This window comes from Hylobates moloch, unplaced genomic scaffold (genome assembly GCF_009828535.3).
Source record: "Hylobates moloch isolate HMO894 unplaced genomic scaffold, HMol_V3 SCAFFOLD_13, whole genome shotgun sequence".
Classification (NCBI taxonomy): Eukaryota; Metazoa; Chordata; class Mammalia; order Primates; family Hylobatidae; genus Hylobates; species Hylobates moloch.
The window spans coordinates 40,464,589-40,491,500 of NW_026652288.1; the positions used below are offsets into that span (position 1 = coordinate 40,464,589).

Sequence of the window (26,912 nt, forward strand, 5' to 3'; positions counted from 1 at the left end):
GCAAAGGAGATAGCTAGGTGATATTTAAAAATACACACAATAATAATTTTTTAAGTCCCTGAATTGATAGTTGGTGGATCTTTCTTTTTTCTTTTCTTTTTTTTTTTTTGAGACGGAGTCTCGCTCTGTCGTCCAGGCTGGAGTGCAGTGGCGCGATCTTGGCTCACTGCAAGCTCCGTCCCCTGGATTCACGCCATTCTCCTGCCTCAGCCTCCCGAGCAGCTGGGAATACAGGCGCCCGGCACTACACCCGGCTAATTTTTTGTATATTTAGTAGAGATGGGGTTTCACTGTGTTAGTCAGGATGGTCTCGATCTCCTGACCTCATGACCCACCCGCCTCAGCCACCCAAAGTGCTGGGATTATAGGCATGAGCTACTGCGCTCGGCCAATAGTTGGTGGATCTTTCTTTGCAGAATTGTTAAAAATGCCAGAAGTCTCCCAGGAAACAACTTACCATAAATACAAAGGCTAGTTAAAAGGTTTTTGAAACAAAACAGTGCCAGTGATTTACTAGTTTTGTGACATGTTGTCTGTGGGAACCCACTCGTCATTTATAGCTCCAGAAGAGAAACGGTAAAAACTTCACTGCTTCTTAACTATAAGTTTCATCCTAATGCTTCTTCCATTACCCAAAAGGCACAATATTTATGTAGTAATCATAATATATCAAAGGTGAATGAAAAATACCCTTTTTCAGCCCTGCTACTAGTAAAGAATATAAGCAAAATCTATTTGGTAATATGTTTTGGCAGTAACAGATTCCAACAGAGAATTAATTCTTAATGAAAGGAAAGAAGTTCTATGTGTTCTACCAGGCTAGATACCTTGTTATCTCATTTGATTTTATCACAGCCCTGAAAGGCAGAACAAAATAAGGATTCATCAATAATCCGAACTGTGATATTAAGTAACAAATTCACCTACTCCCAACCAGATCTTTCAGTTTCTCTGCCACCTAAGTTCCTTTCCCTCTTCCCAACTAGTGTCCAAAGAGATGCTGACAAAGAGTGAACTAGCCAGGACACAAGCACTTGAGGAGGAGTGGGAGAATCTACAGGCCTAAAGGCATCTGCCCCCTTCTCCAAAATAGACTGCATGTGCCAGCAATGAGCCTGCTAAGATTTCAGGAGGCTAAAGCAATTTTAAAAGTTCACAACTTTCTCATTTCACTTAAATATTGATGCTTTACACATTAGAGCACAAAAACAGCTTAAGGCCCTCAACATCACAGAACACAGCAGAAGGTGGAAATCACTTACTCTCCTAATTTTGCCCAGATAGCCAGAGACACCCTTAGGATGATTTCTGAACCTTCAAAGAAGACTGAATCCCAGATCTTTAAAACGGTCTGATTAGGGAGGCATGTGGCAAAGAGAGTCAGAAACCACTGCATCGTGAAGACATTTGTAAGTGGGGGCTCGTATCCACCTGAAATAAAACAAACACATTCAATTCCTTCAGAAATGATAATTGGCAGCATATGCAGATACCCTTTTCTTGTCTTCCATGTCCACTCAAATTTGTTATATTTCCTGACTGATTTCTTCATATTTCTAAACTCTTGTTCTATCTTTTTACTGCCATGTTTCTGGAAGAACACAGGTATGCTTAATAAATATGAACTTCGAAAAATATTTACAATACTTCAGAAATCTTAACCTAAAACTTACTTTGGCTCTACCTATTGTAGTGAGCTGAAAATTAAGCAGAAAGTTTTCCTCACCAAAAATAGAGGAAAAAGAAAGGACTTCAGCCTCTCAAAAGCAAAATCCATCAGATTTTCACAATCATATAACGCCCACTTATATTCAAATGCTGCTTTGACAAGAATAAATTGCTCACTATAAATTATCTATCAACTTCTTAAGTTATACATAGTTCTCAGACCACAGTGGAGTTAAACTAGAAATCATTAACAGAAAGATAGCTGGCAAATCCCAAAATAGAGAATAAACATTACATTTAAAAATATTTCCAACTAAAGATCTGGGGTCCAGCAAATTTTGAAATTTCTGAATTTATTAAAAACATAGTACTCCCTCTTACTTTATGTGATCAGTATGTATTTTTATGAAATATAAATATTTAGATATTTACACTGATCCTCCCTTCAAATTACAGCCAATATATACAATTACCTAAGTGTAAACAAAAAGATGTCTGTTTTCCTATATTCATTTTCTTCTTCCTTAGCTATGAACAACAGGAGTATCTTTGTTCAGAGACTAGAATCTGAGGTTGTTCCTCACAGCCAAGTGCAAGGCACTTGGGTAAAAACATGTAGCTCACTAAAGTTTGTCTGACTAGGGGACAGGGAAGATTGGCCTATCCAGAAGCATTATAAAATCCACACAGTTATACTGCAGAGCCAAGTTAAATGAGATTATTCAAATGGTTTAGAAGGAAATGCCTAGAGACACTCAGGTGTCTCTGGGTCCATGGCCTGCTAGGAACCAGGCCACACAGCAAGAGGTGAGCAGCAAGCAAAACTTCATCTGTATTTACAGCCACTCCCCATTGTTTACCACCTGAGCTCTGCCTCCTGTCAGATCAGCAGCACCATTAGATTCTCATAGGAGCACAAGGCCTATTGTGAACTGTGCACGTGAGGGATCTAGGTTTTGCGCTCCTTATGAGAATCTAATGCCTGATGATCCATCACTTTCTCCCATCACCCCTAGTTGGGACCATCTAGTTGCAAGAAAACAAGTTCAGGGCTCCCACTGATCCTACATTACAGTGAGTTGTGTAATTACTTCATTATGTATTACAATGTAATAATAATAGAAATAAAGTACAGAATAAATGTAATGTGCTTGAATCATCCTGAAACCATCCTCCAAACCCCGGTCTGTGGAAAAACTGTCTTCCCTGAAACTGGTCCCTGGTGCCAAAAAGGTTGGGGACCACTGGTTTGCAGGAAATACAACAAACTCCTGACTATTCTGTACACACAGCCAGGGAAGTACAAGCAGTAGGTATGACAGCTATGAGCTCAGATACTTCCAAAAGCTGGATGATGCCCAATAGATAGCAGCAGCTCTTAGCTACTCTTTCATAATCTCAATGGTTCAGGTAAAACCAGTTTGTACTAAATTGTACCTGTAGCTCGGTTTTAAAGACTCCTACAGGTTTGGTGCCAGCTTAGAGCAGTTTAACTAGATAGTAAGATGTGTACATGGTACTCCATCCAGAGTACATCATTTCAGTTGTTGATCTGGTACTAGTATTAGGTTCTTGACTGACTTCCTACTTATGACCAGTTAGAGGTTCAACATGTGGCCTTCTGTTATTTTCAGTTTTGTTTTCATTCTCTAAAAATCTATTTCATTACACCAAGCTCTTACAAAAATACCTGGAAATATATATTTCCATTCAATGTTTAGGCTCATTTGTACAGCGGAATCAGAGAAGACAAATATTTTCAGAGTTATAATAGCATTGAAACCTACCTCCACTTTCTTTGTTTGCAGTTCTCTGAAGAGTATCCAGGTGCTGAGATAATTCTGGCAGCTTCATTCTTAAAAGGTCTCTGAAGACAGCCATATCCACAGACAACGCCCGGAGATTATTGACAAAATAGCTTTCAGGAAGTACCTTATCAATAAGGTAAATCATAATCTAAAGAAAGAAAGATAAAGCTTAAGACTGCTTTGTAAAAACTGGGATCCCAACACGTCCTGAAGAGAAAATAAGTATTCAAATAGATAAAACGCTGTTAGCCAAAGCACACTATCCTTAAACGCATCAGTACCAAATGTTCCAGATTTACAAGGCTCTCCTACAGCCTGGCTAGGGAGCATGTGGCATAATCATCTAAGTAACTCAGACCCCAAGTCTGCTGCTGTGTGAAATTTCTAGATGGGTTGCTAGACCTGAGTTCAGCCCATAAGTAGCTGCGATTATGCAACCCTTAGCGTCATTCTGAGAAATGACAAAGCCCAAGCTTGTGCAGCAGCCAGCAGAGCCTCAGTATTGGCTCTTTGATGTCAGCACAGTTTTACAACCTCAATATGAAAACTAAGAGCAGGCCTATCATAAAACACCCCCACTGAAGCAGCTCTTAAGATTTACTCACCATCAACCTGGGCTATTAGAGCAACTTATGTTGGCTCTTTGTCCGCTTCCTGGGAAAATGCAACTATGCTTCGCTTGAACAAATAGTACTTTTCAGAATCTGTATTTCTTTCATAAGGTTGTTATAGAGGTTCTTCAAATTGCTATTTTAATTTTGATTTTTCTACTCGTATTACCTTTCCTAAAATGTCAAGAACCTCTAGAATGACACAACCAAACACATATGAGCTCTATATGTCAATCCCTGGTTCTTTCCCACCAAACTCTTACCAACAAAAATACCTGGAACCATGTATTTCCATTCAATGTTTAGGCTCATTTGTACAGTGGAATCGGAGAAGTCAGATATTTTCAGTTATAATAGTATTGAATCACTACCTCTACTTTCTTTGTTTGCAGTTCTCTGAAGAGTATCCAGGTGTTAATTCAGGCGGCTTCATTCCTAAAAGGTCTGGCATGCTATGTACCTGACCCACTCCCTAAAAGACCAGCTCCTTTCCCCAAAGCACCAGAAAAACAAAATTAAGAACAAAATCATAACTGGCTCTATATACATAACAGGCTCTATGTTGATGGAAAAGTAGCTATCTCACATTTTGACATTCAAGATACTGTAAAACTCTATTTCCACCCCCCGCACACACACAAAAAAATCTCCTGCCCTGCCAAGGGCCCATTTTCCCCTCCTCCCCAGCTTATAATTTCTACTTTTCAGAGTCACAGTTTTGAACGAGTCAGTAGGGCAGGTGCATGCTCTCGAGGAGGATCTTCTCCTTTGTTATAAGGTGGCCAGACCCAGAAGGCCTTACTTAGCCTTCTTATGTTAGGATAAAATTTACCAGGTAAACCTAACATCATCTTGGAAATAAGAGCTCAGCAACAAGAAAGGAGTAAATTCTGTCTTTGCGGGAAGAGGAGGTTCTGGGAGGCAGCAGCTGATGAGGAGAGCAAGTTTCAGCATGGTGGAGTACCCTTGCAGGAACCTAGCACTCTATGGATCAGGATTAGAGGAATTTACAGGATCATGAATACAGACATAAAGGACGTACATTGACAACTGTTGTATTTTTCATCTAAGGATAAGATATATAGTGCCGAGAAAGATATTTGGTTTTTATTGAGAAATTATGATCCCTCAAAATTACACGAAAACAAGCAAAAAAAATTCTTCAATTATCATACTAATTCCTGTGACAGTGAAATTCTCTATCTGAAGGCATCTCAATGTCTGATGTGAAGACATAGAGCCAGCTCACTCAAACCAGCCACCACTGTATTTCCAAGGTCAAATCTTAGATCAAAAAAAAAAAAAAAAAAAGCCAGGCACGGTGGCTCATGCCTGTAATCCCAGCACTTTGGGAGACTGAGGCTGGAGGACCACCTGAGATCAGGAGTTTGAGACCAGCCTGGCCAACATGGTGAAACCCCATCTCTACTAAAAATACAAAAATTCGCTGGGCGTGGTGGTGTGTACCTGTAATCCCAGCTACTCGGGAGGCTGAGGCAGGAGAATTGCTTGAACCTGGAAGGTGGAAGTTGCAGTGAGCCAAGATCATGCCACTGCACTCTAGCCTGGGTGACAGAGCAAGACTCTATCTCAAAAAAAAAAAAAAAAAAAGATTTGGCTAAATAATAGGAGAGCTCTGAATTTTTAACAAAAAGTTAAAAATAAAAGATTTGCTAAGTAAAAACTTAAGTGCTAAATAGCAGGAAAAATGGTTCACCTATTTCTAATAAACTATATGTTTCCCTAGTAATTATGACTTGTAGGGGCCATGCTGGAAAAACAGACATCCAATATTTTCCTCGACATCAGAAGTGTTTCTTCATGAAGCCAACCTTCCTCTGCATATTAAATGTCTAAACACAAGATCTACACACTCTTAAAGGATGATGACATCATCTCATTGCATGGAGTTCATTTTCGTGGAGGCTGAAATATTCAGTTTCTCATCTTTATCTAATCCATATTTTTATGTGAGTTTTTAATTTCTAGTTTCTCAAGTATTACTGAGCCCTTTTATAATTTGATTGGCATGTACATTTCCTTCCCTGAACATCTCCATCCGACCCCCTAACTTGATTCACTTATTCCAATTGCTGTAGAAAACAATTTCCATTTTATCGTCATACCAATTCCATCTGAAAAAAAAAAAAACTGATGAAAGCTGATAGACTGAGTAAACAAAATTGCTTCTTAATAAAAAACATCTTAAAGTCATGTATTTGTCACTGCCTCCCTCCCTCTCCTACCCTTGCCTTTTTGATGAACAAGTAACTTCAAAGCTGCTTCCTTAAATACATCAATGGAAAAAGTGAGAGGTTGAATACAGATTTAGATCACGTCAGGCTGGATTTATAACTAGTCCACCACCATATGTATAAAACCAAGAGGAACATTTGTTTATTTTTCCACATCACATTAATCAGTGATTGACAGTATCAATAAGGTATTCACCATAGTCAAATACAAGTTGTTGGGAGTGGGGTTGCGGCGGGGGCGGTTCTTGACATGAAGACTAAGTATCTATCTCATACATCACAAAGCATTGCAATCAAGAGCAGTTTAAAGGTTCAAATATGAATTAGTAACCCCACATTGCCTTAAGCAAATAGGCATTAGCCTCCACATTTAAAATGCTTCATTTCTCATAAGCACTCTATTTCTGGTGACTCACTGACACACATGCAAACCAATAAGCTTAAATCACTAGTGCCCCATCTCAATATGTTTTTAAAATTTGTTTTAACTAATAAAGGTCCTAGGCATCAAAGATTAAAAGATATTAATGTAAGTCAATTCCATAATGCTTCTCCATGCAAACACCTTCCTTAGACACTCACTCTCAGCCCAACTCCTCCATATCTTGCTCCAAATATGAAAGAGTAAAGCAACTCAATAAGGCAATCCAATCAAAATTAAGCATAACTAGCGTGGGAGGCAGTTCTAACATGACCCCTAAGTCACACCCTTGTATGAGCCCTTCCCCTTGACTATGAGCTGAACCTGGTGACTGGCTTCTAAAGAACAGAATATGGAAATACAGTGGGATGTCACTTCTGATGTTTGGCTACAAATCTGTAACTTAAACTCTTTTGCCTCACTCACTATCTTTTACTCTCTTGTTCACTTTGGGGGTGCCAGCCACTGGGTTGAGAGATGGAGAGGCCACATGGCAAGGAACTATAAAAGGCCTCCAGTCAACAGCCAGCAAGGAACCGGGGCCTCAGTCCAACAGCCTGTGAGGAATTAAATCTTGCCAACAACCACATAAACAAACTTGAAAGCCAATGCCCACCCCCAATTGAGCCTTCAGATGAGATTGCAACACCAACCAACAGTTTAACCGCGACAGTGATGTGTCCTTGAGGCAGTTAGGCTGTGTCTAGATTTCTGATGCAAAGAAACTGTAAGATAATACGTTTGCTGTTTTAAGCAGTTAATTTGTTGAACAACAATGAATAATTAATACAATTAATATTTAACTTGCTTTAAAAATATGATGTCGTATAAATGAGACTAAACACATAATCATTTGCCTCATAGTTGGCAGCTGCATGAATCTGTCACTTGACATGGCTCTAACCTGGAGGAAATGCTATCATAGGTCATTACAAAGGTGTGTCAAACACCTTGGAAAAGGATGAGACATCAAGGAAGAGAGATTATAGTTCCAATTTCTCACTCTCAGAAGAATGTCTGTTGCCTTTGTCAGAGCCTGCTACTCACTTTCAGGGCATCCCCTTCATTGCCTTCCATCACTTCCAGAATTAGTGCAGCCAGGATGTTAAAGCCTTGGCAGTACCCAACAGTTTTGTTCCATCGGGCATAGGCCAGTAGCACCCGCTTCAACACAACCCTGTCCTGCTCAGCCTCCTGGCCACAGTAAGAACTACAGCCTGTGCGGTGAAGGTCCTAAATGGAAGGGAAACAATATTTTCAAAAATAACTCCTAATATTCTTTCCAAAAAAAACCTTATTTTTTTGACTCAGTAAACAGAGTCAAACTATCAACATAAATTTTATTTTTAAAAAATGTGTATGTTTTTATACATATGAGTCAAAATGCATTTTCAGCTTTCTTTTTCATAATATTTTGTAATATGCTGTTTAAGAGAGATTTGCAAGAGGAATTTCAGTCAGGCAAATTTTCAACTTAAAATGTTTCCAGGATTACCACAAAAAGTAGCTCAGAATTAACAATAATTACATTATAATTTCATATAAATTGATAGTTTGTTTTAATAATATTTCTCAGGTAAAACAATAGTCATCACAATACATGTATGATTGAGGCTAACATTCTTCCTTTCTACAAATAAAGTATAATATTTAGCTATCAAAACTCTAAATAACATAGAGTGAAATCAAAATAGCAAAAAATGTGATTATAGAGAGAAAAATCATTCTATTCAAATTATTTTATGAATGTATATAAGACAGAAATATTTGCTATGCTTTAATGAAGGCAATATCTATAATTCAATTACTAAGCAGGAACTACAATTTTCAAGAGCTGAAATCATTAACTGACACAGCATTCACTTCAATGAGAAAACAAAAGATACTCTTAATAAGATGATTGTTAAAAAAGGTGCATTGCCTTAATTCACCAGTTAGACAAAAAGGAAATATTTCAAATATGAGATACTTCATCTCTGTGAAACATATTCTAAAATTCCAAATATATAGCTTAAATGTGAATAATGCAAAGGCTTTTTAGTACACAATGTAAAATTGCATAACTTTTTTAGCATTTGTCTGAAACCAAGTTAGAACAGAAAGTAGCTCATTTTAGTTAGTACTTCCTCCTTAAAAAAAATCTCCAAATATGCCAAAACATTAGCCATCTTGAGGTGGCCAAAATTTGGATGAAACAACTTTCCTTTTAAAACCCCAGCTTAGTATCACACTGTAATGTACTCATACAAAATCAAAAACCATGTGCTAGAGCCTTATGTAAGAGGATAATACTGGGATCAAACAGAATCAGTATCCTTGGCTTTTAGCAGCAGGCTCTGTTCAACTGTAATAACCCAAGTAAGCAAGCCACAGCTGCCTACACAGCTGGCTTGAACCCACAAGGTGGTTGGAAGTAGACCCTACCTGTGAACCTGTCTTTAGAAACTGGCAGTTAAGAAACTATCAAAGACTCTAATAAGAACCAAATGATTCTCATATGAAATATACTTAACTAACTTTTTCAATCAGTGACTTTTATATAAAAATCCAGTTGGCATCCTTGACCCATGACAAAGTGTCCTTCCTATAGTGTGAGGAAGATTAATAAGTTGAATATGAATGAAAGCTCATTCGCAAACATTTTCTTCTTACTGGTAACATTTAAATTTACGCAGACAACACATTGTCAAGGTTCCCCATGAAAAAGCTAATGATATGAGAAGGCAGAAAATATACAGACATTCAAACCAGAAGGCAGAGATCATTTGATCCTCTGTCCAAAAAGCAACTGGCTCTTAGAGTCTTTCTTCTATATTAGGATGACAGGCCAAGTTCAGGGGCATTACCTTGACTATCTGAATTCCCATGGAGTCATCATCAGGATTACTCCTTTCATTGAAAGTGAAGCGCATGGTTTTGTCCCAGTCAATGGCTATACTGTGTAAATAATGATCTGCCAAGGTCAACCAAACCTAAAATATTACATAGACAAAGGAGAATGCCAAAGTAGAATACATAACTTCACCTTTATTAGAAAGTAGTTATTGCATTCGACAAGAAAATGGGAAGTGTCCCTAGACCAGCTATCACTCGTAAGTAGAAATCTAAAAGAGCCTCACTGAAATGTTTGCTGTACTGATTTGCGCCATTTAGGGCCTTTCATTTACTCTTTCAATAAATATTTGTTGAGTTCCCACTATGTGTCAAGCAGCAATCCAGGCATTAGGGATACTGTTAGAAAGACAAACCAAGAAGATTTTCAAATTGTATTTCTGTTCATTGAATAACCTGTATAATCTCATAAGCTTGTTTTACTTAGCTCTGTATTGCTCTCCACACTTGGGCAAGAGCCATCTGGTCACTCATGGTGAATGGGGCTCTTTTTCACCATGGAGTGGCCTCTGCCTTTAAACCATCCCTCTCACACACATACACAAAACTGACAGATGGGCTCCCATAATGAGTAAGTTTTTAAAAAGAGCCACTGGATATTTTTACTCTTTGATTATCTTATCCAGAAAATCTGTTTCTGACATATATTTCATAATGTCATTTTTATGAATATTTTGAGGAACCCTCAATTTTCAAATTCTAGAAATACAAAGATTAGGCTTATAAATTAATATCCTAAGTGTGTATTTCAAGTTTTGGTATTTAAACATGATTTAGCAGGAATAAACATTGATTTATATATCCAGCCAGACTTCTCTCCTAACCTCAGAAGCATATATCCAAATGCTCACTTGATACCTTCAAATTAGATATCTAATAGGCATCTCAACCTTAACAGATCCAAAACCAATCACTTATTCCACCACCTACCCTACCTACATGTACAGACACACACACACCTCACCTACTCCTCCCATCTGAGTAAACAGTAATTCTACCTCCCAATCACTCAGGCCAAAATCTTGAAGTCATCTTTGACATCCCTTTTATACCTTATATTCAATCCAATAGGAATTCATGTGAGCTCAGCCTTAAAATGTATCTAGGATTTCCATCTCCACTACCACAATCCTGATGCATCTGTTGCCTGAGCTACTGCAAGCCTCCTACTGGTCTCCCTACTTCAGCCCTTGTCTCTCATATTCTCAAGTCAGTACCCAGAGTAGCCCATTCATAATAAAAGTCAGATCATGTCACTCCCCTGCTCAAAACTTCCCAGTGCTTCCTATCTCACACTGAGCAAAAGCCCAAGACCTATGGTAGCCTACCAGTTTCTCCATGATCTGCCACCCCCTCAACCCACCACATTACCTCTATGACCCCCTCACCTATTGCTTCACCCTTTGTTCACTGTGCCCCAGCCCCGCCCCACCCCATCTTTGCTTGAATACAACCCAGATGCAAGATGCTCCCCCCTGAGGGCTGAGGGTGCTTGTGCTGGCTGTTCCCTCTGCCTGGAGTATCTCCTCCCAGGTAGTTGCATGGCTGGCTTCTCACCTCCTTCAGGGGCCTACTCGAATGTCACCTCGCTATTTAAAATTCCACCTCCTTACCCCTTTTCTCCTAAACGCTCTTTATTTCTCTCTGCACTTTATTTTTATCCATGGCACTTATTACCATCTGACATACTTTATATTTTATTCATTGTAAGCTCCATGAGGACAAAAAACTTTGGTCTGTTTTGTTTTTTTCCACTGCTGTATCCCCAGAACCTAGAACGTTACTTGGCACAGAATAATCAATAAATATTTATTGCAGGAATGAATAATCAAGACAGGTTTTCAAGTAACTAAACCTAGAATATATTTTTTGACATTCCAGAGGCTTTAAAGAAGGGCAGTGATGATCCTTCTGTATTCTAGCCCTATGAGTCCTCCTTACCTTTTTCCTCCATTCCTTTGGTATTCCTGTGGATAGCCTGGCAACTGCCTTGAGAGCATCGTACCACTAGGAACAAAGAAGAAATCCCAAGAGGTGATCACAGTGACCTACATAAGCACTTTGCAATCTTTTTCCCATCTTGACATTCATAGAATGTGTTGAAATTTGCACAGCACAATGGGGTAAACAGTCAAAGCTTCTTTCAGACAGAAAAGATCAGTCCATGGCTATTACTGTGCCGCGTCCCACCCCTTGGGCACCCTTAAAACATCTGTGACCCCTTTGCAGTACAGACAAAATGGTTGGGAAGCTCTGGTTAATAAGCCAAAATATATATTACGGGGTTCAGAATAATAGACATTATGGTACAGGTGTGAAATTTATTCATTTAAAAATTTTTCACACATGTACCATTAATAGAAAGTGCAAAATTTGCCATTGCAAATATAAACCCAGGCCACTTGTAGCTCAAAAGCTACTTCACCTGAAATATTTTTGAAGTGACTCGTCTTCACATTCATATCAAAGAATATGTTATTTCCACTTTGAGAATATATCTCAATGTGCCCTGTTGGTACCCCCAAAAGAAGAGTGTTTTCAAAACCAAAGTTACCTGCTGAAAACCATTTTGACCTAAAGATGGCTCAAGAGTGAATTTCAACTTGGTATCAACTCCTGAAACAAAAATACATAAATAGATGTTATTTTTGGAGACTATAAAAATTATATCAAAAATACTAGTAAAAGCTTGATTCTACTGAATCATCACAAATTTTTTTTATTATACTTTAGGTTTTAGGGTACATGTGCACAATGTGCAGGTTTGTTACATATGCATCCATGTGCCGTGTTGGTTTGCTGCACCCATTAACTCGTCATTTAGCATTAGGTATATCTCCTAATGCTGTCCCTCCCCCACTCCCCCAACCCACAACAGTCCCCGGAGTGTGATGTTCCCCTTCCTGTGTCCATGACAAATTTTTTTAAAGTATGTATCTTTACTAAATTTTAGTCAATTTTGCCAAAAGGTAAGCATATTGATTCTTAAAACAGGAAAATACCCTACAGCAATAGGGTATGATGGTGATTTACATAGATGCCTGGAGTACCACAAAAACAAAAACAAAAAATGACACCACAGGCTTGGAGTCACACAGTCCTCCATTCGACTTGGTTCCTAGACTGAAACAATTTATCTAACCTATCTCAGTCTCAATTCCTTTCCTTCTTTTTAAGAGATAGAGTCTCAATATATCACCCAGGCTGAAGTATAGTGGCTATTCACAGGCACAATCATAGCACAATGCAGCCTTGAATTCCTGGGCTTAAGCAATCCTCCCACCTCAGCCTCCCGAATGGCTGGGATTATAGGCATGTGCCACCACACACAGCTAATTTTTGTATTTTTTGTAGAACAGGGTTTCATCATGTTGGTCAGGCTGGTCTGAAACTCCTGATCTCAAGTGATCCACCTGTCTCAGCCTCCTAAAGTGCTAGGATTACAGACATGAGCCACGCCACCTGGCCCCATTTTTTAAAGGAATTATTGCCCAAAAGTTCAAGGACCAAGAAATGCCAAATACTATCAATAACATTAAGTTTTACAAATTTCAAAAGTCAAATGATAGCATTTTTGTTTCTAAGATTATTGATTGCAGATTAGGTGTACTAAAAACTTCTCCACAAATTCCACTTCTTAGGGGTTGGTATGAATAGGACCAATCTTCAGAATTTATGAAATAATAGTAAGTAATCAAGTAGACTGGTCTTTTTAAATATATATATATACACAGAGTCAAGAAGCTGGAAAGAGATGTATCTGATTTTTGCCAGCCCATGTCAGTATGCAGGTGTTCATGGAACCCTGGAAGAGCGCTGTAAATGCATGAGTTGGGTCCTAGGTTTCCAAAGGAAGCTGTGGCAGAGAATCCCAGGCATCTAATCAATGCCTTGATATTTCTTTTTAAAGCTTCAGGGCCATAACCATACTCTGCCTGGATAGATAAGTTTTTTTTTCTCCGAAGGAATATTAAGTACCACATGGATCCGCCTCTCTCTGAGGTGGTTTAAACGAAGTCCTGCCCAAACGTAGAACGGTGATAACAATGGCCACAGGAGTGTTTCCAGCCCAGCGCACACTTTAAGGTACGCTGAAACAAGTGAGGTTGCTGTCCAGACCCGAGGTGCTGAATGGAGGAATGTATAATCATGACGTTTGCTTGATAACAAAGACCAGGAAATTTGGTCCCGCGCTGACTTATTCTTGCCGCACTACAAGGATTCCCTGTATGTCTGATCAATATGCTCTTCTGACTTTTCCGGGGCACCGCTGGGCATCATGCCGATTGCCTTCTCATAGTGAAACCCAGCAGGGGTTAGTTGGCCAAAACCACAACTATCCTCTCATGATCAAAAATGAGCAAGAGGATTTAACTGAAATTGATTCGCCGCCTGCATGCAAAAGCTTAAACCAGGTCACTTTCACCCGCTTTTCTTCTAACAGAATACGGGCAGAGAGAAGGTTTATGTTTCATCTGATAATCACAGCTATTCCGGATTCAGAAATACAAAACACTTACTTTTAACGTGGGAAGGAGACTTAAAAGAAAAAAAAAAGAGGTAAAGGAAGATGGTGAATAAATACTACAGCCTCTGCAACTAGACACTTCCTAGGGGAGAAAAACAAAGAAACCACGAGGTTGGGAAAGGCAGCGCCGCATCCCACCCTTTGGGACTCGGCACCTCGATTCTCCTGCGGCTCTACAGCAGGTCCCCAAGGCGCTGGCGCTGGGGGGCGGGGGCCGGGGACAGTGAACCCGCCTGGAACGCATCCCAGCCGGTGCCACTCCAGGGAACAGGTGAGCGCCAAGCACCAGTGAGAGTATAGCCAACTCCCTCGGCGGCCACTCCTTGCCAGAAACCTCTGTGCCCAGGAGCCCGCGCTAGGGCCAGGCTCTTAAAATCCCGGGGAGGGATGCCGGGTGATGGAGCCGACGCGGAGTTATGCAGCCTGGAGAAGCAGGGATGGGTAAACACAGGCTGACAGCGGGAAGGGCCTTGCCTAGCACGACCAGGCTCGTTCCCGGACCTCACCTATGAAAACGATCTCCTGCTGCTCCCCACTCGCACTCACAAATTACAGGCTCCAGTTCGAGCTGACCCCGGCACTCACGCTGAAGGGACTCTTGGGAAAATAACACCCGGTTTTGCCTTTGCAGCCACTGTCTTCCCCCTCCGACCTCCAGCGTCAAACCTGTGCCTCTCTCCGCCCCGATACACCTCTCGCAAGGTCTGGCTTCCTGCGAGCCTGGAACACAATAGGTGGTGCGGCCTCTGAGGGCCCGGGTAGCCACCCGCACTTCCCCGCCACGCGGAGAAAGCCGAGCGCATAGGCCGCAGGGTGGGGGTCCGCTGGCAGAGGGTGGAAGCAGCGGGTTCTCCGCGCCTGGGGAGGCCGCTGCCCCGCCCAGACCCCTGTCTACCCTCTACCCTTCCAGACCGATCGCTCCCTGCAGGTGCCAACGCGGTGCCCAGCACCAGGTGGCATGCGGACTTTCCCCAGAGCTCCCTGGCCTAGACGGAGTCAGGCTAGGCAGAAGCGCGGGCAGCCCCGGCGCTACTTTCCAGCGCCCCATCTGCAGCCCTGGGTCCTCACCCGGCTCCAGGGTGCAGAGCAGCCGGGGCGCGGTCCGTGAAATGCAGCTGCGCTTCTTGAGCACATTGCTCAGGATGGTGCCCACGCCGCCGCCCTGCCGCTTCAGGCATCTCCCCCCGCGCCTCAGAGACCCGGTCAGCTTGTCCTGCCGCATCCGAGAGCGCCCCGGGCTCTGGCACAGCCACCGTCCGTCTCGGTCCCCGCTACCCCACTGGCTGAGCGGCTGAGCTCGCGGAGCTGGGTGAGTGTCTGCGGCTGACCGGCCCCTGGGAGCAGGGAGTGCACGGCCGGCCAGTGCTGGAGGGTCACGGGGACTTGCGGGGCACCGCGGGAGCCGCCGAGCGCAGGGAAGCCAGCAGGCATCTGCAGTGCGGAGCCTGCAAGGCTGAGGCAGGAGATCGCTCAAAGCGGGGAGGGCGGGAGCGAGCAAGCGAGCGAGCGAGCGCGCGGGAGACGGAGGCTGCGTGCCCGCCCCCAATCCCGGCACCGCCGTGCGTAGGCGGGGCCGCTCCCCCGCGCCCAGAAGCGCCAGAGACAGGGAGCCGGTGGGCGCGCAACTGCGTTCGGGGACCAAATCAGAAACAGAGATGTCCGTGCTTCTCCCAAGATCTGGGAGGAACAGAGGGAGCACCAAGGGGCGCCAGTCTCAGGGGCAGAACACCCGTGAGGGCAAGCGTCCTCTCCCACTTCCGAGCAGTCTCAGAAGGGGCCGTGACCCAACCGCAGGCAGCGAGGCATTTCAGCCCGAATTGCGTTGAATTATTTCCTGGCAGATTACAGATGCGCGGAGAAAATGAAGGAAAAAAACTGTTTCTTTTAGAAAAATGGGCTTCCAGAAAAAAAGTGTTCTCTTTTCAAGCAGTATTTAAAAGTAATGTTCCTCATCTCTCCAGCCAGACTTCAGTAGTTCTGAACTATTGCCCATCATTATGGTTTAAAAAAAAAAAAAAGTCATTCTCAAACGGCAATATTCACCAATAGAATATTTACCATTAAAATGGATGAAAGAGCCTTCCCTTCCCCTTCCCTTCCCTGTCCTTTACTGTCCTTTCCTTTCCTTCCCTTCTTCCTTCTGTTGCCCGGGCTGGAGTATAGTCGGCACGCTGCAGACTCCCTGCCTCCGGCTCCCGTGATTCTCCTGCCTCGGCCTGCCGGCTGCCTGGGATTGCGGGCGCGCGCCACCACCCCTGCCTGGTTTTTGTCCTTTGGCTGGAGGCGCGGTTTCGCCACGTTGGCCAGGCTGCTCTCCAGTTCCTGACCTCGAGTGGTCTGCCCGCCTCGGCCTCCCGAGGTGCTGGGACTGCAGACGGAGTCTCGCTCACTTGGTGCTCGGTGTTGCCCGGGCTGGAGTGCAGTGGCGTGGTCTTGGCTCGCTGCAGCCTCCGCCTCCTAGCAGCCTGCCTTGGCCTCCCAGGGTGCTGGGATTGCAGCCTCTGCCCGGCCGCCGCCCCGTCTGGGAGGTGGGGAGCGTCTCTGCCTGGCCGCCCATCGTCTGGGATGTGAGGAGCGCCTCTGCCCGGCTGCCCCATCTGGGAGTTGAGGAGCGCCTCTGCCCAGCCGCCACCCCGTCTAGGAAGTGAGGAGCGCCTCTGGCCGGCCGCCCCATCTGGGAAGTGAGGAGCGCCTCTGCCCGGCCGCCCATCATCTGGGAAGTGAGGAGCGCCTCTGCCCAGCCGCCCATGGTCTGGGATGTGAGGAGCGCCTCTGCCCGGCCGCCCCGTCTGGGAAGAAGTGAGGAGCGCCTCTGCCCGGCCGCCCCGTCTGGGAAGAAGTGAGGAGCGCCTCTGCCCGGCCGCCCCGTCTGGGAAGTGAGGAGCGTCTCTGCCCGGCCGCCCCGTCTGGGAAGTGAGGAGCGCCTCTGCCTGGCCGCCCATTGTCTGGGAAGGGAGGAGCGCCTCTGCCCGGCCACCACCCGGTCTGGGATGTGAGGAGTGCCTCTGCCCCGCCGCCCCGCCACCCCGTCTGGGAAGTGAGGAGCGTCTCTGCCCGGCCGCCCCGTCTGGGAAGTGGGGAGCGCCTCTGCCTGGCCGCCCCGTCTGGAAGGTCTACCACAGAGGCCAGACGCAAGGTGGGGGCTGGATGTGGTGGCTCACGCCTGTAGTCCCAGCACTCTGGGAGGCCGAGGCGGGTTGATCACTTGAGGCTAGGAGTTCGAGACCAGCCTGGCCAACAGGGCAAAACATATGAAAAATACAATAGACAAACCAATCAACCCACCCAGAGACAACAAAACAGGTCTACCCTGGAGTCATACTCTAATTTTTTCTATTTTCCTCCCTTTCTGATCCTTTATCCCACTTGCTTTTTCTTCCTCTTCCTTCTCCTTCTTCTTTGTCAAATAGAGGATTGAGTTATTATCATTGATCCATACAAAGTCACTCTCTCATTTATTTTCTTTAATTCCCACCCCCGATTTCTATTCCCCGTCTTCCCATGTGCAACCTTCCTAATATGTTTGATATGTATCTTTTTGTTTGTATGTATTTTTAGAAAATGTTTATTGTTTTGTGTGCAAAAAAAATTAATAAAAAAAAACAAAAACAAACAAATAAATAAAAATAAATAAAATGGATGAAAGAAAGGGTATGGGGGGACATAAAGACATTTGTGTTTGCTAATATTTATAAAAAGAAACACTAGATGGATAAACCAAAAACAAATTAGAAAACTTGTATAGGAGAAGGAACATTGTGGAGGAGACAAGAATGGAAAACTGACTCCTCTCTTGATGTACCTCCTGTAGTTTTGGCTCTGGAATAATACTATATTAATAATATTAACAAATTAAATGTTTAAAAAACCAGGATGATGGAGCAACATGCCTATAGTCCCAGCTACTTGGCAGGCTGAAGTGGGAAAATTGCTTAGCCCCAAGAGTTTGAGGCCAGCTGGGGCAACATAGCAAGACCCCCATCTCTTAAAAAGACATAAAAATAAAAATAAATTTTGAAAATACATAAAATAGTCTGGGCACGGTGGCTCACACCTGTAATCCTAGCACTTTGGGAGGTCAAGGCAGGAGCATGTCTTGAAACCAGGAGCTCAAAGCTGCAGTGAGCTATGATTGCACCCCTGCATTCTAGCCTAAGCAACAGACCTAGTCCCTGACTATAAATGAATAAATTATTTTTAAATTGTAAAAGAAAACCCTAACAATTGAAAAGTAATGGAAACAAGTCAACCTAATGGACTATCCCACTGATAGCATAAGAACACAGAAAAAAATAATTCTCTCTCTTAAGTTGACATAGAACACAATATTATGACTGTACATCAACAGTGGTACATATTCCCAGAGCAAATAAAACTGCAAAGAAATCTTACATTTCACTCAGTAGTATTCTTGTTATTAATAATATTCATATTTCTTAAATTCTCATATCCACTACAGGATAAAGCAAATAAATAATTATGCTAACATCAAATGGAGTCAAGATGTTTTCAATGTAATAGAAAATATGTGTACAACCAAAGTAATTAAGTTTTCTTTAAAATATTACAATTATATATTTATATGGGAAACACTAGTATAAACTCATTTTTTTTTCTTTTCAAAAAAATACATACATTCATTGAATAGGTTTAGAAGTAAGGACAACTCAGCAGCAATGAACACCCCCAGCACCCAGGTTATGGTCTCTAAAAACCATTCCCCACTCAAAGGAACTAAGGCTCCTTTGAGGAGTGACTGATTCCAGGTTTGGGTCAGAAAAAGTACAAGATGACCTGAAACATTTTGATGACCTCAAAACGAAAGGAAATGTTTCACAATTAATGGGGTCAAGTCAAAAGGACACAAAAGTCACATAAATAGGCTCCTTCCTATTGACCAAAGATGAAACAATTTGAACTTGAAAAACAATGGCTTAGCCTGGACAACATGGCGAACCTCCATCTCTACAAAAAAAAAAAAAAAAAAAAAAAAGGCTACAAAAATTAGCTGGGCATGATGGCACACACCTGTAGGCCCAGCTGCTCAGGAGGCTGAGGTGGGAGGATCACCTGAGGCCAGGGAGGCCAAGGCTTCAATGAGCCACTATCGCACCACTGCACTCCAGCCTGGGTAACAGGGAGACCCTGCCTCAGAAGTAAAAACAAAAACAAAAAGCAATTGCTGGGTCAGGTGCCGTGGCTCAGGTCTGTAATCCCAGTGCTTTGGGAGGCCAAGGTGGGACAATCACTTGATGCCAGTAGTTCGAGACTAGTCTGGGCAAAATAGCAAGACCCTGTTTCTGCAAAAATAAAATAACTTAGCCAGGTGTGGTAGTGTATGCCTGTAGTCCTAGCTACTTGAAAGGCTGAGGCAGGAGGATCGCTTGAACTCAGGAATTCAAGGTTATAGTGAGCTATCATGGGCCACTGCACTCCAGCCTGGGTGACAGAGCAAGACCCGGTATCAAAAGAAAAAAAAATGGCTGCTATTGATTGAAAAAATGTTGAATATTTTTAAATGCCTTCATAAAGATAGCCTAAACAAGCCAGAAAAAGAAGACATTCCTATGACGCTTCCCAGAATGAGGACAATGTCAGAAATGGTGCAACCCTAAGAATGAGCTGTATGAGAATCTATTAAAAATGAGATGAGCCATCTGCAAAAGTAAAGCAGGCTAATAAAGGACACGCAAGCTATTCAGTTGTAGCTGCCTGGCAGAGGTAAAGATGCTTTCAAAAGGGCAGTACTCTTTGAAAAGGCATCACTTTAGAAAATGAAGTCACTGTTTAACCTGGTCATGACTAATTGCTTGGCTTAGATTTCCCAACCTTTTGCTGCAAGCTCCGGTACAGAAATTTATCCTCCATCAACCATCAACTTTTTACAGTTTGGGTACATGTTTGTATCCTTCAGCTTTGTATTAATTTTAATAAGACACTCATTGGCTGTTGCAGCCTATCTCAGTTGTACTGAGAACCACAGGAAGAGGTCTGATGCTTCCCTTTGACCAGTCTTTTAGAGAGCACAATATACCCTGGGGCTGAAGATGGTGATGAACACCCAAAGTCAAAGAGAGGGAACTGGCAGGAGAGGGAAAATCCAGGAGGACAAGTTGGTAACTGCATGCACAGTCTCGTCTTCCAGACCTCTCATATGCTCAAACCTTAGAGGGTTTTGTGTTCTACTTTAACAAGAGAGGCTATTCATGCTCGGTTTCCATCACTAGGCAAGCCAAGTGGACAAGCAATCAGCTCTGTTCTACAACACTGTCTCTGGAGTGGAGAGGAGGACGTCCTGCCCCTGGGGCTGTGACATATGCCACTCAGACCATCCAACTCCCTTTGGCTCTGACGTCATGCTCACCAAGCAAACTTTCAATTGTCACTTGATTTCCCATATAGACTCTGCTGCAGCACAGAGAATATACTGACCAGTTAATAGCAGTCAATACCCCTGAGTTCACTTAGCAGTCGGTAACCTGAAGATACCAAATTTCCAGACTGCCAAAGGTGACTTCTAGACTCTAGGCTGTCAACTCACCCATGTGTCATGACTGATAAAAAGACCTCTCTTTAGATCCTCCTTTACTTATAATACTTTTCTTACTAGTAGTGACAGAAGCTTGTTTGCTTGCAAAAGGAACATTCAATTTCACCTCTTTTAGATCTATTACGAGGAAAATCTAACTCTGTTTTTAAAATAAAATTTAAGAGTTTCTGCTATGATGTCAATAAACAGCAAAGGAATTAGATAATATTATTTTGTTTACATTGGAGAGGAAAGTCAGGATTGCCAACTTTTATAGCAAACAGATAATTAAATGAGCACTAAAACATAATACTCTAAAAGCAGCGATGGCCCAAGCCTAGTATTATGTTGATTGTGTGACTCACAGTTTTTTATTTCATGTCTGGAATATTGTTTTCCAAACATGAAAGATGTCATCTAAAGTCAACTTACAGAGAACTCAAGCCAGCATGGACTTTGCCTGAGAATCTCAGGAGCCAGGCCAATTTACCATTATTCTTTACTAATCAAGCTTTACCAGTCAAACAATACTGAATTCATATTTGGGCAAATAATACACTGCCACAGTCTACAATGGTTATGACTTATGCTGAATTTAGGGGAAGGAAGGCTCAATGAACACTTCACATTGGATGAGATAATGTTATTTGGATTGCTAAAGAAAATGAAGGCTTTGAGGAAATGCCCCGAATGTCTTAGAGCTAATAACGTGAGGACATCCCCCACAGATGTGAGCTCCCAGGCTGAAACAAAAAAAGTATGGACCATTCCGCATCCCTGCATCTTCAGGCTTACGTGCTGGGAATGAGGTTTCCTTGAGAGCTAACTTTTCCTTTAATGGGAGAAGGGGGAAGAAGTCAGTAACAAAAGAAAGCCCATGGACATAGGAAGGGGAACATCACACTCCGGGGACTGTTGTGGGGTGGGGGGAGGGGAAGGGACAGCATTAGGAGATATACCTAATGCTAAATGACGAGTTAATGGGTGCGGCACACCAACATGGCACATGGATACATATGTAACAAATCTGCACATTGTGCACCTGTACCCTAAAACTTAAAGTATAATAATAATAAAAAAAAATAAAAATGAAAAAAGAACAGAAAGCCCAACACAAGGAATAAAAACTATGTCCCAAGGGGCTTCCAGAAGGGGAAGTGGGTCTGAGACTTGTGATTTCCTAATGCTGCTATTTTTTTGTTTAACAGTAAAGTCTCAAAATAAAAAGGGCCTACGTGCTTATCTTCAGGGACTGACAATTACCAAGAGAAAAGGCCCTGGAAGCCTGCTATGAGGAGAGAGAGACCACAGGGAGCCAGCCTGCTCTGGGGAAGTAGGCCTGGAACTCATCTGTACAGCTGCGGAGTTCCCTGGCAGGTGGCTGATGCACACACAAGCTGAGCGTCAGAGGAGATCTCATCAGACCACCAGATCTAGTGCTGTCTCCCATTGGGCAGGAGATGGGGACATTTTGCACCTGTGATAATAAAAAGAGTGGAGGTCTGGTGGCATAAAAGCCACTCTTCCTCCTCTCTCCTCATCCCACAATTTTTGAACATGTGTGAACAGCTCCTGAATAGTGAAAGTGGCGTCTGCTAACCAGACAAGATCTGTGGCCTTTTCCACAAGAAGTTAACACTTTCCTCAGACCTACTAAAGTAGGGACTTAACAAGTAGTTCCTTCAAGGCCAAGTGCAGTGGCTCACGCCTATAATCTCAGCACTTCGGGAGGCTGATCAGCCTGGCCAACATGGTGAAACCCCATCTCTACTAAAAATACAAAAAGTAGCTGGGTGTGGTGGTACACACCTGTAATCCCAGCTACTTGGGAGGCTGAGGCAGGAGAATCGCTTGAACCTGGGAGGCAGAGCTTGCAGTGAGCCAAGATCATGCCACTGCACTCCAGCCTGGGTGATAGAGCGAGACTCCACTACAAAAAAAAAAAAAGTAGTTCCTTCAACTCATTATCCAAGACAGAGTCCACACACTATGAGCATCGTAACAGTTTCCCCCTCATGACAGAGATGAAGGGGCAGGGCAGCAGGAGGAAATTGAAGGAGAGGAAAAAAACTTTACAATTATTTGACAGATCACATTACCTACATGGCACATTTTCTATTTATATGATTTTCTTATCTTAGTCATAAAAATAATTTCTCTATTTAAATACAGGCATCCTTTAAGACAATCAGGTGTAGCTTTTGTATTTTGTTAATTTTTGAGAAAGGACTCTATCAAGCATGGAACAGAGAGGCTTTAAAATTCTAACACCAAATCACGCTCAGAATGTCATATGGAAATGTACTTAAAACTCTGCTGCCAGATCCATGTAACCTCAGATGCATAACTAACCAAAGATTTTAGATATCATCATATTCTTCTTCTTGTCCTGGTATTTCCTGTTAAGTATTTTCTTGCTTCAAAATGACCGAAACTGACTCACTACTACTTGAGCTAGATTGATATTGACCATATAAAGACACCTTTATATTTCTTTTATTCATTCATTTATTCATGAAAAAAATCATTAATCAGATGCTGTGGGAAAGGCACTGTACTAAGAACTATGAGAGAGAAAATTATGAACACAGTACGTACTCTACCCTCAAAGAGTTTACAGTTGGCCAGGCACACTGGCTCAGGCCTGTAATCCCAGCACTTTGGGAGGCCAAGGCGGGCAGATCACGAGGTCAGGAGATCAAGATCATCCTGGCCAACATGGTGAAACCCGTCTCTACTAAAAATACAAATATTAGCCGGGCGTGATGGCACGTGCCTGTAATCCCAGCTACTTGGGAGGCTGAGGCAGGAGAATCACTTGAACCAGGGAGGCAGAGGTTGCAGTGAGCCAGGATTGCGCCACTGTATTCCAGCATTCCAGCCTGGTGACAGCGCAAGACTCTTGTCAAAAAAAAAAAAAAAAAAAAAGAGTTTACAGTTTACTGAGTGAGTAGTGACAAGGACACAAGGATTGTGTGAAAGGTCCTTTAAAATACTATGTGAATAACTGGAGAGATACCATTCTTGCTATATCTTAAGTATTATATATGTTGCAATGTTTTCCCAGAGCTCCATTTCATTGAGCTATTAAATTTCACCTGAAAACAGGCCAAGGACAAAGCTCATATATGCTCTCGTTACAGTTGTGGTATTCAGCTCTTTAGTTCCACATCAGGAACAGAACTGGAAGACTCACACTCATCACTGCAGAAGATGAAATAACTGTTTAACCTGGTCATGATGAACCATTTAGCTGGGATTCCCCAACCTTACACCAAGCCAGTCTAAGATTTTTTTTTTTTTTGGTAGAGTCTCGCCCTGTTGCCCAGGCTGGAGTACAGTGGAGGGATGTTGGCTCACTGCAACATCCACTTCCTGGGTTCAAGTGATTCTTGTGCCTCACCCTCTTGAGTAGCTGGGATTACAGGTGCACGCCACCATGCCTGGCTACTTTTTGTATTTTTAGCAGAGATAGTGTTTCACCATGTTAGCCAGGCTGGTCTCGAACTCTTGACCTCAAATGATGCGCCTGCCTCGGCCTCCCAAAGTGCTGGGATTACAGGCATGAGCCATGTGCCAGGCCCAAAGATTCTTTTGACCCTGTTGAGGACAGGTATGAAAGGAGAGGTTTCTTATTTCTATTGAGGTAGATTTAACTTAGAAATGTGTCCCTAGACAGGAGAAGGGTGATGCGTTTGAATGTAATATGCTTAATTTTGGTGATGAGAAGAGAGAAGTACCGGGAAGAGGAGAGAGATTAGAATCAACAATAATGTTGGTTTGGCAGGTCTGGAAGCCTTCGCTCTCCAGGTTGAGTTCATTCAGAAGAAACAATGTAGAACGTGTGGGCCAATGAGGAGAGCCAATGAGGAGACGTGTGAAGGGACACAGGTTAGGTCATCACCCCTGGTGAGACCCTCCAGGAGGCAACGCGGCAGACAAAGGTTAGAATTCTGATGGCAGTACTTGCTTCCTCTATGTCCTTGAGGAAGTTACTTAATGTCTGAGTTTCAGTTTCCTCATCTTTAGAATAATGATATTTGAGTTACGGTGAGAATTGAATGACATAATGAAAGTCATGGCATAAAGCAGGCACTCAGTACTGTCCTTTGATTAGTGCTTGTTGTTGCTGTACTAGAGCCTAAAATGGTGCATCATCCCAGAGGTCTGTCCAGCACAGGACCCAGACTCTGACCTACAGGGTGAGTCTGACTGGCCAGGATACCCCACTGAGGTCCTCGCCGCATACTCCTCTGGTGCCCTCACACACTTGGTAGAAATTGTGAAATTAGTTTTGTGTTTGCTCCAAAGGACTAAGTTAGAACTGCTAAGTGGGAGCTGTAGTGAGGCAGATGTCAGCAAAATTCAGAATGCTCTGTTGGGCATAGTGGCTCACACCTGTAGTCCCAGCTACTCGGGGGGCTGAGGCAGGAGGATCACTTGAGAGCCTATGATTTCAAGGCTGCATTGTGCCCTGATCACACTACTGTACTCCAGCCTGGGTGACAGAGCAACACCCTGATAGAAGGAAGAAAAGCAAGAAAGAAGGGAGGAAGGAAGGAAGGAAGGAAGGGAGGGAGGGAGGGAGGGAGGGAGGGAAAGAAAAGAAAAGAAAAGAGAGAAGAGAAAGAAAGAGAAAAGAAAAGAACAAAAGAATGCTGTGACTGTAATACAACATCCAGCCTCAGGAGATCATAAATGTCCTCTCCTTTGGAGTTCTCAGGCAAAGGCTGCAAGCCCAGCAGTCGGGGATGCTGTGAAAGGACATTTAAAATGACGTGAGGCCAGACTAGCAATACCAGTAGAGCAGCTTCCAACCCTAGAATTCTCTGAGACCAATTTAACTGATATTCAGACAGTCTTATTACTCTATTAGAATTCCTCAATCCAATATAAATGTTGGCCAACAGCAATGCTTGGACAATACAGTTTGAGTTGCTGTGTTTTCAGATAAACTGAAATTTAAACAAAGAAATCCTTTTGGTGTCAGTCCTCATTAAGAATATTTCTACAAGGTATTACACTCTCTTGACTTAAAAAGAGTATTCTGGGCCCAGATGCCGGGGCTCATGCCTGTAATCCCAGCACTTTGGGAGGCCAAGGCAGGCAGATCACCTGAGGTCAGGAATTCGAGACCAGCCTGGCCAACATGGTGAAACCCCATCTCTACCAAAAATACAAAAATTAGCCAGGCGTGGTAGTGTATGCCTATAATCCCTGCTACTTGGGAGGCTAAAGCTTAGGAATCGCTTGAACCCGGGAGACGGAGGTTGCAGTGAGCCAAGATCGCACCACTGCACTCCAGCCTGGGCAACAGAGCGAGACTCCATCTCAAAAAAAAAAAAAAAAAAAGTATTCTGAACAAATCAAATTTTCATGTATTTATTAAGAACCTTAGCCTGAGCAACATGACAAAACGCTGTCTCTACAAACAGTACCAAAAAAACTGGCCAGGCATGGTGGCACATGGCTATACTACCAGCTACTTGGGAGGATCACCTGAGCCCAGGAGGTTGAGGTTGCAGTGAGCCATAATCACATCACCATACTGCCAGCCTTGGTGACAGAGTAAGGCTCTGTCTCAAAAAAGAAAAAAAAAAAAAGAATCTTACATTATCTTTACATCATTATTCTCATTGTTTAAGAGTCCAGGACAAGTATCAAAAGTTCATGTAATTAAGCTGAACCCAAATCATCATCTGAAATATGAAAGTTTAAAAAATATATTTATGCATGATTGTATATGTGCATATAAAACTAAATGCTTTATGAGTGTTTTCATGAATTTATTTCCTTGTGATTTCTCTATGGATATATTTGTTATACTCCAATGCAATGAGGTGATGCTACAGTAGTCTTACTTTGCAATAAATTTAAAGTTTAATTTTAAAAATGAAAGTAGAGACTCAGGATTCTTCACAGAACCTCCTTTTGAAAACGTCTTTTTTAACAGCTAAACTTCATAATTCCTGCTTCCACATTTGCTTTTCTATTATTGCTTTTTCTAGAAACACCATAAAGTAGCTGGGAATTTTATTTCTTAAAATGAAACTTATTTTCAAGGCAGTTCAGAGAACCAGAAAGAAAAAAATGTGAGCCAAAAAGTCATACTAAGCAGGTTAACTCCCACGAGTAAAATTAAGACCTGTGTAAAGAGAATTGGCATTGTATTTCAAAAGTCAATATTAAAAAATTGACTC

General features: G+C 42.7%; 1 protein-coding gene across 3 annotated transcripts in view; it reads right to left on the reverse strand.

Annotated features, from left to right (window-relative positions):
- TBC1D30 (TBC1 domain family member 30) overlaps window positions 1-26,912 on the reverse strand; it is a 103,785-nt gene that overhangs the window by 41,319 nt on the left and 35,554 nt on the right. Inside the window, exons 1-7 of one of the 3 annotated variants that reach the window (XM_032173117.2) lie at window positions 15,252-15,728; window positions 12,210-12,271; window positions 11,597-11,662; window positions 9,610-9,735; window positions 7,811-7,996; window positions 3,456-3,624; window positions 1,263-1,431 (exon numbers count right to left, since the gene is read on the reverse strand). In XM_032173117.2, the coding sequence (XP_032029008.1) occupies window positions 1,263-1,431; window positions 3,456-3,624; window positions 7,811-7,996; window positions 9,610-9,735; window positions 11,597-11,662; window positions 12,210-12,271; window positions 15,252-15,405 (932 nt within the window). In that variant the 5' untranslated portion in view covers window positions 15,406-15,728. Of the gene's footprint in view, window positions 1-1,262; window positions 1,432-3,455; window positions 3,625-7,810; window positions 7,997-9,609; window positions 9,736-11,596; window positions 11,663-12,209; window positions 12,272-15,251; window positions 15,729-26,912 lie in introns of those variants that run through there. The other 2 variants (XM_032173116.2, XM_032173118.2) reach the window with 2 other exon arrangements.